This window comes from Phallusia mammillata, chromosome 5 (assembly GCF_965637545.1).
Source record: "Phallusia mammillata chromosome 5, kaPhaMamm4.hap1.1, whole genome shotgun sequence".
In the NCBI taxonomy this organism is placed as follows: Eukaryota; Metazoa; Chordata; class Ascidiacea; order Phlebobranchia; family Ascidiidae; genus Phallusia; species Phallusia mammillata.
Window position 1 is genome coordinate 27,335,424 of NC_137256.1, and position 14,193 is coordinate 27,349,616.

Here is a 14,193-nt window from a genome sequence, read left to right on the forward strand (position 1 = left end):
TTGCAATGATCGAAACTCTATAAATTTAACCACTGAAAGCATCATCAATACCTAGTTTGTTTTGTAACAATAGATTGCGGTGACACTGACAATGTCACATGTACATTTGTAAGCTCATAAAACATATTATCATTTGAATTTAATTTGAGAAAGTAAACATTATGGGAGTGAGTTTAAGCAAGAGCAGAAAATGGTGTTCTGTTACATGTTAAACAGATGTAATTTAATTAAGTTTGTTTTGTGCCAACACTTCAAAGTGTTACCAAAAAGTAAGCAACACGATAAAGGCATTTCAAAAAAATATAAATAAATTCAACACGGTATAACCTCTATGTAATGTTATGAAAAGCATTAAAGCATCCCTACCCCTTATATGAAAGCTTCATACTAGCTTATTTTAACCATATTCATAAAACAGTAGTTTGTAGATGTTAAGCAGCCTAATAAAGTTGGCTCACAGCGTTCTGTGGGGTTCAGGGGTGTCCAAGACATAATTAAAAGAAGTTAGGTCACTAGTTAGTACTTTCCATGTTTTGCCAGAAACAACAAACACAAATTCTGGAAAAAACAATTATTCAATCAACTTTACCGAGTTTGATTTGTTAATATCGATATGAAACTTTTTCCCCTTAGCTGGATCCTCAGTGAATCCTAATCCCTTTGACTTATTATTTTCATTTCTCTTCTGTAAATTAAAAGCCAAGCTGGTGTTGAATTGATTTTCTAAGGCATCGTTGAGTTGCTTCGCTTGGCTGAAGTTGCACGCAAGGGAGGAAAACTTATTCGATGAAAGCGAAGAGTTTTGTTTTTTCATCCCACCAAGTAATCGGAAAAACTTATCCTGCCGAGCATTGTCTTGTAGATCAGCGTTGGACCATTGACCCAATCCAGCCTTTTGCTGTAAAACAAAGTTGCATAAATATTGGGAATTTAAGCGATATTTTATCTGTGTTGCACAATTATGTATTGCTTGCAGATAAAAATCCAGCAAGGCTACAATGTAAGCTTTTGCTTTTACACTCTCCTGACCACTTAACCTGCTGGTGTAAAGTTGATCACTTAATACTGTGTTTGCCCAGACACTCTTATGACAATTGGATGTGCACCTTGACAGTCTTTTGACAACGGCTACATACACTATCATTTGTTTGTTAATTACTTAATCATTAAAATGCAACAGCAGTTTTAGACTGGGGTCCGCATAGTGCTGTTTTGGGGACTACATATAGCTAAGGCTAGCCTATAAGTCTTTCCAAAATCTTAAATGAGACTAGATGGTGCAATTGTGACGAATTTTTTTTTCACCACACAATTAACAAAATGGCAATTGTTTGATCATAATTTTATCTGTGACGTAATAAACTCAATTTTGAATTATACAAAGTGATCCAGCAAAACAAGATACTCTGTATGTTGTTGTGCCAATATTGCAAAGAGTAAATTAACGTTTAGTGCAGAATACAATCTTTTGTTTTGCTGACGTCACCAAACAAAGACATGTTGCATTTGCGTTACTGGCAGAAGTGTCCAGACCTTGTTAATTTTTACCTTTGGTATCTGGACCTTGGACAAAACTAATTGAGTAGCCCTGCCATAGACAAACTTGAATAAAGGCTTTGTACAACACAAAACATGCTGCAAATGTTTTGACATTGTTGCTGTCATCAGTCCATAACATTTTACTGGTTTGGAATCTTACCTGATTGCCAGGATCTAAAGATGTGTCTTGTGAATCTAAAACAAAACAAATTCATTTGTTAAATGTGAAACAGTGTCAAGAAGTATTTAATGAATATAGATCTGAGGCATTGGTTCTCAATTGGTGGTCCATGGACTGAATATTCAGTACGACAAAGTCTAATCCATGTTATTGGCCATTTGTTGTAAGCTGTTAGATCTTCTTTAAATATAATTAGGTATTAAAAGCACAGTAGGTAAATGCTTGGTGACCGGCTGATTCAGTATGGCGCCTTTAATAGGCCTGGCGTACTGTGATTTATATAGGAGTATGTCGTGATTGCTGGTCTGCTCAGACACTTCAGGCCTGATCCCAGGTATGATTTTACGTTCATCTTAATAGATATTAAAAGAATATATTTTAAGCCACATGCATGTGTTAGATGCATTTTTTAACCTTACTTAACAATGGACTGGTCCACAATATTTATTTGGTTGGACTGGTAGTCCATGGGCTGAAACGAGTTGAGAACCACTGATCTAAGGGATTTCTGAAATTATAAAACACCAAACAGTAGCAAAACATAGCGATACCTTTAGTTTCAGTTTCCTTTATGCAATTTGTTTTGGATTTGGTAGTTTCTCCTTTTTGCTTCTTTTGTACAGGCCCTTTAACATCATCAGACACAAAATTGTTCCTGTTTTTTATTTTGTTGGCAGTTGTTTGCACCGGTTTAGTATTTTCTACTTGGAGTTTCTTTGATTTTTTCTTTTTAGGCTTTAAATTCTCTTGGTTTGTGTCTTCAGAATGTTTTTCATCAATTGCCTCTTGTTTTTTGTTTTTTCTTACACTTTCATCAAAACCAGCATCGCTACTTAGAGTGTTAGAGTCATTGTTGTTTAAACATTTATTCTCTGGCATTGCTACTGACTTGTCAGATGATTGTTTTCTCTTCTTTTTCCTTTTTGTTATGACACAATCCTCATTGTTGTTCGTATCAAGCAGACTTTTGTCTCTTTTCTTTGACTTCAAGGTTTCTAATTTTTTAGTACCAGCTTGTTCTAGTAAACTTGATTCTTGACTTTCTAAGTTAATGGATTCATTAGTTTTGTTTTTCTTTAACTTGTTTTTTTCTTTAACAGATTTGTTCTTTTCAACTTTTTTTTGGTTTTCTACAATAACTTGACAGTCATTATCTTCTTCTAATATTTTGTCTTTGTTTTTTTTCTTTTTCTTAGGTTTGGTTTTCTTTGTTAGAGTGTTTGATTCATTTTTCCTGTCGTTCAAATCTTCCTTTTCCTTAAAATCCAGCTCCTGTTTATTCTTGGCTGCAAAATATAACAAAAGCTAAGTTACTTTAATTCATTAAACAACGTAAATATTTTACCACATAGTAAACATGCAAATAAATCCAGGTCATCAAATAACTATTTCACCTAGTTTTTGTGCATTTACCTAATATATATAATGTTTTTTCAAAATAGTGCAACAAGGCTACTGTCCAAAACTACAAGAACACTCAACCCAAAATCAGCCTGCTTAGTCAGGGCAAAACCTGCACTTAATCCACACCAAAGTATATATAAAACACAAGTAGTTCAACTAAGTGTTACATGATAGAGCCGCATGGACGGCATTTTGTGTCCAAATTAATACAGCAGGTATATAGTGAAAAACACATAAATTGTATGATCTTAAGAAACTGGTGGGTGTTAACACAGTTGGATAGGCCAATTTAAAAAAAACTTTTCTAGTTGTAACATTTGAGAGTGATAATGCAAATATTTAAAGTTTACATGAAAAATATTCAATTTGGGATGTCTAATTTGTGTTTAAGCTCTCCAGTTTGTAAAAATCAGACAATTTATGTGTTATTTTCATAAATTATACCCGCTGTATTATTTTGGACAAAAAATGGTTCAATTGGCTTTATTGCATAACAATGGGTAGGACAACTTTGATTTACACCAACCTGGGCATAACAGATTTCATAATTGTATTATTTTTTTAACTGGAGATTGAAATATCTGGTTTGTAAGTTATTTGCCTAAACCGGCTTTATTTCAGATTTCTCTGTATTAATAAAGAACACTTGCAGACTGTATTAAAACACTAAAGTAACAGCAACTAACTGAACATTACTTTTATTTCTTTTCTTCTTTTTTCGTTTAGGGCTTGCCTCGAAATTTGATTCCTCATTTTCTGACTTCTTAGGTTGCGGGATTTCTGAATTTTCAAAATCAGCTTTCTCTTCAGAGTGTTTACGTTTCAAATTCTTTTTCTTTTTAGGTTTCTTGGTAGAATGCAATACCACATCCGCGTTTCTATTTTGAAGTTCTTCATTTTTACACACTTTTTCTTCTGTTTTGTAAATCTCATTGTCTTCGGATGTCGTTTTTGCCGGTTTATTTTTATTTTTCTTCGTCTTTTTGTGCCCGACTACTTCAGAGTGGATTAGTTCGTTACAATTTAAAACCATTTTTAGTTTTTAACCTGCGTTAAATTTGTAAACAAACGCACATGGCAACTCCATATGTCCAATTAGCGCGCTGTATTTGTCCGAAAAACGATTAGTAATTTTTACGTAAGTGTAAAAATTGACTGCAGTTATATTAGGTTTGGGTTACGATATCTGCTTATGCAAAGTTCCGGACAGTTTCAGTAAATATCTTTGGTGGCATCAAAGTCCGTTTTAATGCATTGTATGGCATGTTGAAACACGTTACCGAGTCAACCAGTGCTATGTTTAAATATCTTTACTAGAGGTACACCGTTACTATCACACAAATAAAAGCGCAGTTTGTTTTTAAATAAGTTACAAAACAGAAAGTTTTACAAAATCCGTTCCTTTTAACAGAATGCTGTTAGCTTTTAAAGAGGTAGTCGCATGAATATACGCCAGGGGTCGGCAACTCCGGGCATGTGTGCCAGGGTTGGCATGTGAGGTGGTTTTTCATGGCACGCCAACCGATTTGCGTGTTTATATTGAAGTAACAATTTAACCTGTTACACTGCTTGTTTATAGTTTTATCATGCCATTGTCTTAAAATTCAGCCTTACATGCACAAAACACTCTGCCATCTTTTTATTATTGATATCTGCTGGCACGAACAATTATTATTTGGAAAAACGTTGGCACGCGAGGTCATTAACACATGGAAACAGCAAGTAAATTGGCACGCGTCGCCTAAAAGGTTGCCGACCCCTGATATACGCGGTAGAGTACATCGTACATTAAAATCAGCGCAGTCAACTGTTAAAATGTAAACTTTTTCGTTTCCCTCAAAAAGAAAAGAGTTTTCCTTATTTTGGGGTCAGATTGATGCGCCCGATGCTTTTTTTCTGTGACCTGGCAATTTGTGGCTAGAATCAAATGCGAATTTTACTTGTAGTTAAGCATATTTGGTAAGCAACAAAAACAATCACCTTGTATTATACACAGGTGCGGCCCTCGAGCTAATATTGGCAATTGTATTTAACTCCCCAGAAACAACGGTTAGCCATCCCTGATCTAAAATAACTGCCACCAAGTTTATGAGTACGACCATGTTAGGTAAATCAGCGAATCCTAGTTTAGAACAAAGGTTTATTTAACAAAAGAACGAACGAATAAATCACCACAATCAAAAATGTTTAAGTTTCGTCTAAATGCGAAATAAACACGCATTCTCTGGTCTGGCAGAAGGATGGTATATGGAACAAACACAAAAATATAAAAGGTCTAAATTTCCAGTCTTCGGAACTTTTCAGAAACCATAACATTTAACAAGCTGGTGTCAAGATTGTGTCTTAAACTGCATCAATGTGGACAAACCAGTGGTGGGATTCAAGTTTTTTGTCAGCCGGTTCTATCACAAAATTCACATTTTTCATCCGGTTCTGTTACAAAAAGTCCATTGACAGTAACCAGTAATGCTAACCGATTCGCTGATCTCATAAAATTTCGTGAGACGGCTCTATAGAACTGGTGCGAACCGACTGAATCCCATAACTGGACAAACCCTTCTCTCAATCATCACCTAATTTCTCTTCCATTTCATTGAAGTTGTCAGTATCAAGACTTCCCACTTTGATCCCAAAATGCTGCTCAATATCTTGTAGGACCCTCATATCCCGATCATTCATTACAAAATTGATAGCCACTCCGGATTTTCCGAATCGACCAGTGCGACCGATTCTATGGAGGTATGTCTCGCAGTCAGGTCGGCCATGCATGTCAACAGGAAGGTCAAAGTTGACGACCAAGGTCACTTGTTCCACATCAATACCACGTGAACACACATTGGTTGTCACTAACACCCTTTCCTGTGCCTCCTTAAATCTGAAAAGTTTATGATATTTGTTTGAGCATTAAATAAGCTATTGCTGCCAGCATAATGTATAACCAAGAATTATATTATGAATAAAATAATTGACGTTTCGACCAGTGGTGGTCTTTTTATGCCGTTGGATGGCTACACTAGCCAATATGGCCGATCTCTTGTCCCTTATAGATCAAAACAGTATGTACTGTCTGCAGCTTATTTTTAACCTTATTTTAAAAATTATCACACAACATCAACTGTAAATATAAAATAAAACATTTTGGTGCACCTATTTAAGCAGATCGCCAGGCTGTAACCAGGCTGTAACAGAAAACAAGTGGCTGACCAACAATAAAAACATTACCTCTTTAGAATAGATGCTCGTTGGCTAACATCAAGCTCTCCACTCAACAAAGCAACTACAAACTTGTCCTCACACATCTTTTTAGCAAGCCAAGATGCAGTCCTCCTCGTGTGGCAGAATATGATGGCTTGGCCGACCGATAGGACTCCGTACAGATTGGTTATCGCTTCGTATTTTTGGTCCATGTTTGAGCATCGTACAAAGTACTGCTTAATGTTATCCAGTGTCTCTTCATCACGACGCAACTAAAAACACCTTTAATGATGAAAATAACGGCCCAAATATACGTAAAAAGCAACATGCTTTATTGTTCAAACGTTTCGGCAAACGCTCATGCCATCATCAGTTATATGAAGGGCCACACCTTGTTTTTAATTAAGATTTTAACCTTTGCTATTAATAATCTCTACAATAAAACTAAGTCAGTGATTCTTAACCTTTTTCGTTTTTTTTCCTTCAAATCACAAACCAATTTTAGCACCCACTTCTGTAATTGCTTAAATAACAAAATCATTGTAATTTAATTTTTATACAGCATCCCCGCATCCACTAGGAACAGTTCTCGCACCCCTGGTTAAGAACCCCTGGACTAAGTAATGCAAGCAGCAATCAAAAACCTTGGCATAATATGTTAAGTTAGCATCTTTTGAATTTCCAAAGTTAGCTGTGCCATAAAAAGACAACAAAACAAATATTGGTGTTATTTAAGTAGATTACAATGAGTAAAAATTCAATATGCTGACCCAATCTATTTTATAGTTTAAAGGTAAAAATAATGGCCAAAATAGACGTAAAAAGTGACTCGCTTTATTTTTCTCAAACGATTTGGCAAATGCTCATACTTTATACCTAACGAGCATAGATGGTACGTATAGCATAAAACCCAAATTACTTTACAGTTAAATGGTAAAAATAATGGCCCAAATAGACGTAAAAAGTGACATGCATTATTTTTTTCAGATGATTCGGCAAATGCTCATACTTTATAGCTAACCTATTAGAATACAATCTCTAATTTACCCTGATGACATTTGGTTGTCGAACGATCTGTTGTGCAAATTTTATCACAGGTTCATCATACGTGGCGCTGAAGAACAACATCTGGCATCTTTCTGTAAGCTGCCTCTGAATACGAATCGATTGATCCTTGAACCCCTGAGTGTCAATCATAACATCTGCTTCATCCAGGACAAATACCTCAATTTTACGGAGATCAAATGCCTAAACATAAAGAACAATGGGGATAGCGTTGTGGTTGCATTGATAGCATTTGTAACACTTGAAACAATAAAGTAAAAGTGTATAGGGTGTTACAGTAAGCCATTATTGCTGCAAAAATTTAGCTTACTGCTTTTATGCCAAAGTGTAGCAATTTCCCACAAAAAGATAAATATTATTTATATGCTTCATCTTAGACACACTGACCAAACCAGTGGTTCTCAACCTTTCCTGGACAGTGGCTTCCCAAAAGTAGCTTTTGAGCCTCAAGGCCCCTTTAAGAAACCCAGTAGGACCTGTGGCCCCCATAAAAATGCAAAAGACAATCTCGTGTTGGAATTCGGTACTAATTTCGGCTTTAAACAGGTCGAATAGAGTAACCAAGAATCCGTAATCGTGAAAAACCTCAATATAGACAAATAGTATGTAAAATAGTCGATTAAATTAGGGATAAATGTTAAAAAGACAAATGGCTTTTAGCAGGTGTTTCTAGTGAAACTTAAAAGTCAAATGTGGTACACTACAATCCGGTAACGTTATACTTGTATAGTGTTGTTGCTTTAAGTCATTGAAACTAAACATAGTTGTTTCAAATTGGGAAAAGTTTAGTGTGTTTATCTTTAAGTTAAGCATGTATTAGCCTTACTTTATTCTAGATGGAGTCAGATCACACAATTTTCTAGTTTAACCTTAATATTGCATAACTACAATACTTTCTTCGCTTTATAACTTATTTTGCAAGAGGAGGTACTAGACATGGCATTGATGATCATCTACACCAGGGATGGGCAACCTGTGGCCCGCAGGCCAAGTGCGGCTCTTGATTAAAAGTTGTGTGGCTCGCAGAGACGCTTGGACTTGAAATGTACTGACAAACGAGTCCAACTATTATATATTTTTGAGCAGATTAATGCACCTAGTGCTATTTTTCTGCGACCAGGCAATATGTGGCTACAATCAAATGCAAATTTTATTTGTAGTTGAGCATATTTGGTAAGCAACAAAGTAAAATCACCTTGTGTAATACACAGGTGCAGCCCGCGATCTAAGTTTGGCAATTGTATTTGGTCCCCATGGTAACAAGGGTTGCCCACCCATGATCTACACCACTTGTTGTATGAGCTCAATTTCAGCTCAGTTACATTAAGATAAAAAAAATTTAACTTAAAAACTTACTCTATGTCTTGACCAGTCCAGCATAGTTCCAGGAGTGCCGATGACAATTTGTGTGGTTATTGACGTGTTTCTTTGTACTGAAAAAAAAAACAGACACAATGGGTATTAGAAAGCCAAAGTTTAACATATTCCTAAGTTAGAATGTATACTTCTGTTTCCACGAACAGCGTAACCGACTTTTAATCCTTTCAAAAACTTTCCCATCACTTCCACAACTTTTCCAGTTTGCAGCGCCAACTCATATGTCGGCGACAAACACAAGCACTGTGGATACGGTTTGCTGATGTCACAACGACTCAGCATCGTCAACACAAAGGCTGCTGTCTTTCCAGTGCCCGATTGTGACTGAGCAATCATATTTTCCGGAGGGTTCGCTAACAATAGTGGCAGAGCAGTTTCTTGGATCTTGGACGGCCGGTTAAAACCCATGCTGAAAATTCCATCTAAAAGTTCCTTTTTTAAATGAAGTTCTTCAAAAGATTTTACTGAGTAAAGTGGTGAAGTTGGGTCTCTCTGCTGGACTTGTAGCTCTTGGTTATTTTGTACAAGTTTATTATGCAGCATCTTTTTAAGCAGGGACGTTTCCTCCTTGCTAAGTGGCTTTTCATAATTCTCATCAGTCTCCTTCTTCAAACTGATGTTGTCGACCTTTTTCGCAAGGTTTTCTTGCAAGTCGGCCGCTTCAGCCCAGTTTTCATCAGTCATATTTCTATTTCTTGTTTCACAAATGTTTTTACAAAGTGTTTACTGAGGAAATATAGATAAAAATGTGTTTATAAGTTTTTTGTTTACCATTTGTGTTTCAAAAAAACTTATGTTAGCAAAAAAATAAATACCAACAAGTTAATAAAAAATTATTTTATCATTATTGTTATATTTACAGTTAAGGGCAGCTTACATTTTTTATGGTCATGCTATACATGGCGTCGGCAACCCCTGGCAGGTTTTTTATGGCATGCCAACCAATTTTGGTTTATATTGAAATAACAATTTAACCTGTTACACTACTTGTTATAGTTTTTTTTCATAAAATAATCGTGTGTGCTGCCACACTCTGCAGACTGGCTAACACCTGGGGGACTACTCTAAAATACGCAATCTACGCAATCTAAACTAACTAAGATGTTGACGGTTAGGGCTATTAGGGTCAGGGTGAGGGTTTGTGATACTAATAACTTTATAAGTTAATTTTAGATGCCTTTCAGGTCTAATTTTCTCTACAAGTGTTAACATGCGGTACCATACAGTGTTTAGTACCACTCTCAACATACATGAGAATATTAAGCCCAAACTGGACATCTAAAACTAAATTATACTGTTAATTTTATTATAAACCTTCACCCAGACCCTAAAAGCCCTAACCGTCAACATTTTAAAAAGTTGCACACGTTTTATAAGTAGATTGCGTACAGATTGCGTAGATTGCGTATTTTAGAGGAGCCCACACCTGGGTTAGGTTTCGACTTGAATTAAATTTATTTTTCAGGTTTGGTTTACAATCATATCTTACGACATTATACATCAGAATATGTTCTGCTATGGTTTTCTGCTATGTTACAAAACAACAGAACAGAGGAATAGATTATAAAAAACAGCCTCTAATATCACATCACAGGCAACTTACAAAATAGAGTAAATATGGTAGTCAGCAGAAACTAAAACTATGTACCAATATTTCAACGCTAAGGTCGGCTGCTAAACGCATTCAATTATGGATAAAATATAAACGTAAATTAAAACTGGAAGTCTAACACCGCCTAAATCACAAAACAGAAAATAACTACACTATAAAAACTCAGCAAAAACTAGTTTTGGGTCTAATGATTCTGTCTGGCGATAATTTACGTTTCATTTTAATGTTGCAATCCTCTAATTTGCCTTAAGATGTATAATTGCATACAAAATAATAATTTGGAAAAACTACCATGCTATTCACATAGACATCTTAAATAACACATCATGGAAAAGTAAATGTCCGTTTATGCCTTTAAGATTTTATATCTACGAACTACGTATTTTTTGTGTTTACGATTACGCAGACAAAAACAAAAGTTTTGTTGGTAAACTATTTTTAAGTAATACAAAAAGAGGGGTTAAATTTTTTTACCACTACTTTAGACTGAATTACAACATACAAACAGAGTATAAAATTCGACGCAACATAAGATGGCACTTGTGCAATGTTCTTTGCAAATACACATTTTTGTGGTTTTCTTTCTAGGCGGTACTCGTGCCGGCAAAGCAAGTATGCTGAGGTACTATTTTGTCAGTACAAATTGCGGTTGCAATAGCGCCGCTGGTTTTTACATAACCTCTTTTCGATGACCTAGTTTGGTTAAAGGAGAAATGAAAATGGTAGCTTAGGAATTTGAACACTGCCACTTAAATGAATCAAGGTTATGGAAAAGTTTTGGTCGCATTTTGCATTTGAACAAAAACTTGTTGAGAATAACGCGCCGGGAGATAAAACAGAGGCAAAACCAATTTTTGGAAAAACCAACATTTTGCAGCAAATTTGAAGTTTTGTTCTTTGTTTATTTTCCATAATACAGTTTTCAAAAAAACTTTTCCATTACATAAGTTCCGGTATTTGAAGTAAAACGTTACAGTCTAAATTTTTCAGTCGTTTCTACAAATTAGCGGTTATAAGCGAACAATGGCTGTTTTGAGAAACTGCCTAAAATTGTAAGTGAAAACTGAAAATTTCGAAAATCAAAACCCCAAGAAATCCAAGTTAATGCCTCCTTGTCAGTTCAAAGTAATTAGAGGTATAAGACAGATTGCGCAGTGCAGTGAAGATTTATGCGAGCAGAAGTTGACAACATTTTCCCTTTTCAAGTTGGTGTAATGTATTAGTTTGGATTAGCCGTTAAGCGATTCGTCAATTTGCGTTGGTGTTTATATTTTGCACTTACAGGAAAGCGGCTGGCAGTTGCAACTTTCTAAGCTGAAGTTTGCAACTACCATTGCAAACCTGCGTACATTTGGGAATTTATAGAAGCAACATCTAAATGCGATTTTTTGTTGGGACATTGGCATTATAGTTTTCACTTTTCAAAAGAATAAAACAGGTGTAAAGCGTCACTGCTAAACACATTTATCGAGGTGAACTGCATATGACAAAAGGAACAGCTTGCGTTAATTGCGACTAACTTAAATATTGTTTATAACCAACTTTTATCTTGCAGGATGGAGTAAAAAGTGTTTTTGTTCTTGGTGACAAAAAGTTAAACATCACGAAATTAAAATTGGTTGTATTAATGTAGGCTATTCTGATTTAAGATTATTAATATTTAGTTTTCGACTTTTTAGCTTAGGAAACAAACGCTATAGATGTTCGCCTAACTGCTTATATTGCCATACCTGAAACAAGTTAATAATTTTTAAAGGTATACTTTTACATAAAGGGAAAAAAACGTATTGACCATATATCTTGGTTAGGTGAGAGGCGATCGTAAAAGCCACAATGTGCTGGTTTAGATTGGTTACCATCTTGTTTTTTATGATGACCTTCATGATTTACCTCTGCAACTCTACGTCATACTCCACATTACGTCATCAAACGTCGTTACGGAGACAGTGGGTGGATTGTCTCGTTGCTAGGCGACATTCGCGAATGTAAGTACCCGGATGTTGGTGTTTTCCCGATTCGATAAGGCTATACACAAGTTTGTATTTCGTTCACAAAAGCAAATATACTTGATACTTGCACTAACACGGGAACTTACAATACGCCCGATTTGGGAATTTCCGGTAGGCAGCGCAACGCAGCATAGGCATTTACGGCAGCAATAATTGCTGAGAAAAAAAAATTTGCAAATTGCTATTGTCAACATAAACGCCTTTGCTCCTTTGCGCCACCTACCAGAAATTCCCAAAGCGGGCGTCTTGTGAGTTCCTGTGTTAATAGCTCTAGGAATGATTAAAGCGAAAAGTCAAATACTTGATAATTGAACTAAGTTATGTGTTTTATTTTAATGTCTCGCGTCGTGCAAGTATCTTTCGCATTGAACACTCATGTCCATTTCACATATATTCGCCTTTACGTAGTTGGCATTCTGAAATCAAATAAGTTTGTAAAAATGCCATGAGTTTTTCATTAAAATCACTTTGTAAGCCTCTAAGTGGAAACCGGTTTAAAAAACGCAACCCTATGACAATTGGCCAATAGCCAGTTTAAACAGGTAATTTTGGGGGATTCGTCCAGCGGAAACGCGTCCTTAGACTTAAGTTAGATTTTTTAGAATTATATTTTGGCACCAACCCTTGTAACAAACCCAACATGTCACAGGACTTTGAGTCAACATCGTCAGTTCAAACTTCGGATGAAACGAGATTGCCGAAAACTGCAGGATCGCTTCGCCTCCGTCCAGCACATAAGGGTGAGAGTAAAATGCGTCCTGGACCCGCCAGACCCCAGCGGTGGACCGCAACAAGACTGCAAAGCGCTACGTCGAAAAATGCAAGAGGGCAAGAGAGGTCTTCGCCAGAGATACCAAGTACACGAGAATATTTGACCGTTACAATTTTGCAGAAACACAGCAAAAACCCTATGTTTCACGTTACCAATAATAACATTTTCTATTGTATTTCTATATTTTCAAGTTATCAATAAAAACACTTTTGTCCAACTATTTGTATTGCTTTGTGTGTATATCGACAATACTTTTGATTTTGCCTGATTCACCATGTAAATATTGTTTGTCGCATAAGACTTGGCAAACAGCTTTTTAAACCTTACCATCTTTGGCACTTTGGGGTTTAAACCGTTGCTGTTAATTGTTTTTGATGCCCTGTTGACAAATGCGATTCCGAGTTCGTTTGGGTAGGACCAGTGGTGGGATTCAGCCGGTTCGCACCGCTTCTATAGAACCTGCTCACGAAATTTTATGAGATCAGCGAACCGGTTAGCATTACTGGTTACTGTCAATGGACTTCTTGTAACAAAACCGGCTGAAAAATACGACTTTTGTGACAGAACCGGTTGACAAAATATTTGAATTCCACCACTGGGTAGAAGCAATAATAAACCATTTCGTCTAACTATTTCTATTGCTTTGTGTGTATTATAATTTATTCCTGATCAATATTCATGTAAATATATGTTCTCACATCGGTGTTGTCCTTGAAATGACCTTGAATGTTGATCATTTTACGGTGTATCAATGCTGGTGCAATGTATTTGTATGGAAATATATACCGTGTAAATTGCAAGGCTGTCGCTTATAAAGGTATTGTTTAAAATAGAAGACTATAGTAGTCGTTAATTGACTGGAGTAACGAAGCTTGCTTGAGGCTGTTTTTACAAGATTGGGAAATTTTGTGTGTTTTAATAGAGTTTCTCTTCAAAATCTTTGGCAAAAAAACGCAAAATCTTTGTCAATTAGAACCATTAAAGGGTACTATTGCTGTTGACGCCATGAAGACAGATACGTTGCCCAAATTGCTTGGGA

The 14,193-nt window shown here is 35.9% G+C and overlaps 3 protein-coding genes across 3 annotated transcripts; 1 reads left to right on the plus strand and 2 right to left on the minus strand.

Moving 5' to 3' along the window:
* Positions 1–124: 124 nt before the first annotated feature.
* Positions 125–4,238, minus strand: LOC145228043 (uncharacterized). Its single transcript, XM_080093016.1, has 4 exons — positions 3,821–4,238; positions 2,272–3,006; positions 1,700–1,734; positions 125–898 (listed from the first exon to the last, which is right to left on the minus strand). Exons 1-4 carry the CDS (start codon positions 4,155–4,157, stop codon positions 572–574), a joined length of 1,434 nt encoding a protein of 477 aa, XP_079949142.1. The 5' UTR covers positions 4,158–4,238; the 3' UTR covers positions 125–571.
* Positions 4,239–5,247: 1,009 nt separating this feature from the next.
* LOC145228044 (ATP-dependent RNA helicase DDX19B-like) lies at positions 5,248–9,496 on the minus strand. Its single transcript, XM_080093017.1, has 5 exons — positions 8,890–9,496; positions 8,741–8,817; positions 7,367–7,567; positions 6,347–6,591; positions 5,248–5,999 (listed from the first exon to the last, which is right to left on the minus strand). The coding sequence occupies exons 1-5, from the start codon at positions 9,443–9,445 to the stop codon at positions 5,687–5,689; spliced, it is 1,392 nt and encodes a 463-aa protein (XP_079949143.1). The 5' UTR covers positions 9,446–9,496; the 3' UTR covers positions 5,248–5,686.
* Positions 9,497–12,119: 2,623 nt separating this feature from the next.
* Positions 12,120–14,007, plus strand: LOC145230087 (uncharacterized). The gene is made up of 2 exons (XM_080095463.1): positions 12,120–12,358; positions 13,032–14,007. The coding sequence occupies exons 1-2, from the start codon at positions 12,207–12,209 to the stop codon at positions 13,255–13,257; spliced, it is 378 nt and encodes a 125-aa protein (XP_079951589.1). The 5' UTR covers positions 12,120–12,206; the 3' UTR covers positions 13,258–14,007.
* The last annotated feature ends 186 nt before the right edge of the window (positions 14,008–14,193 follow it).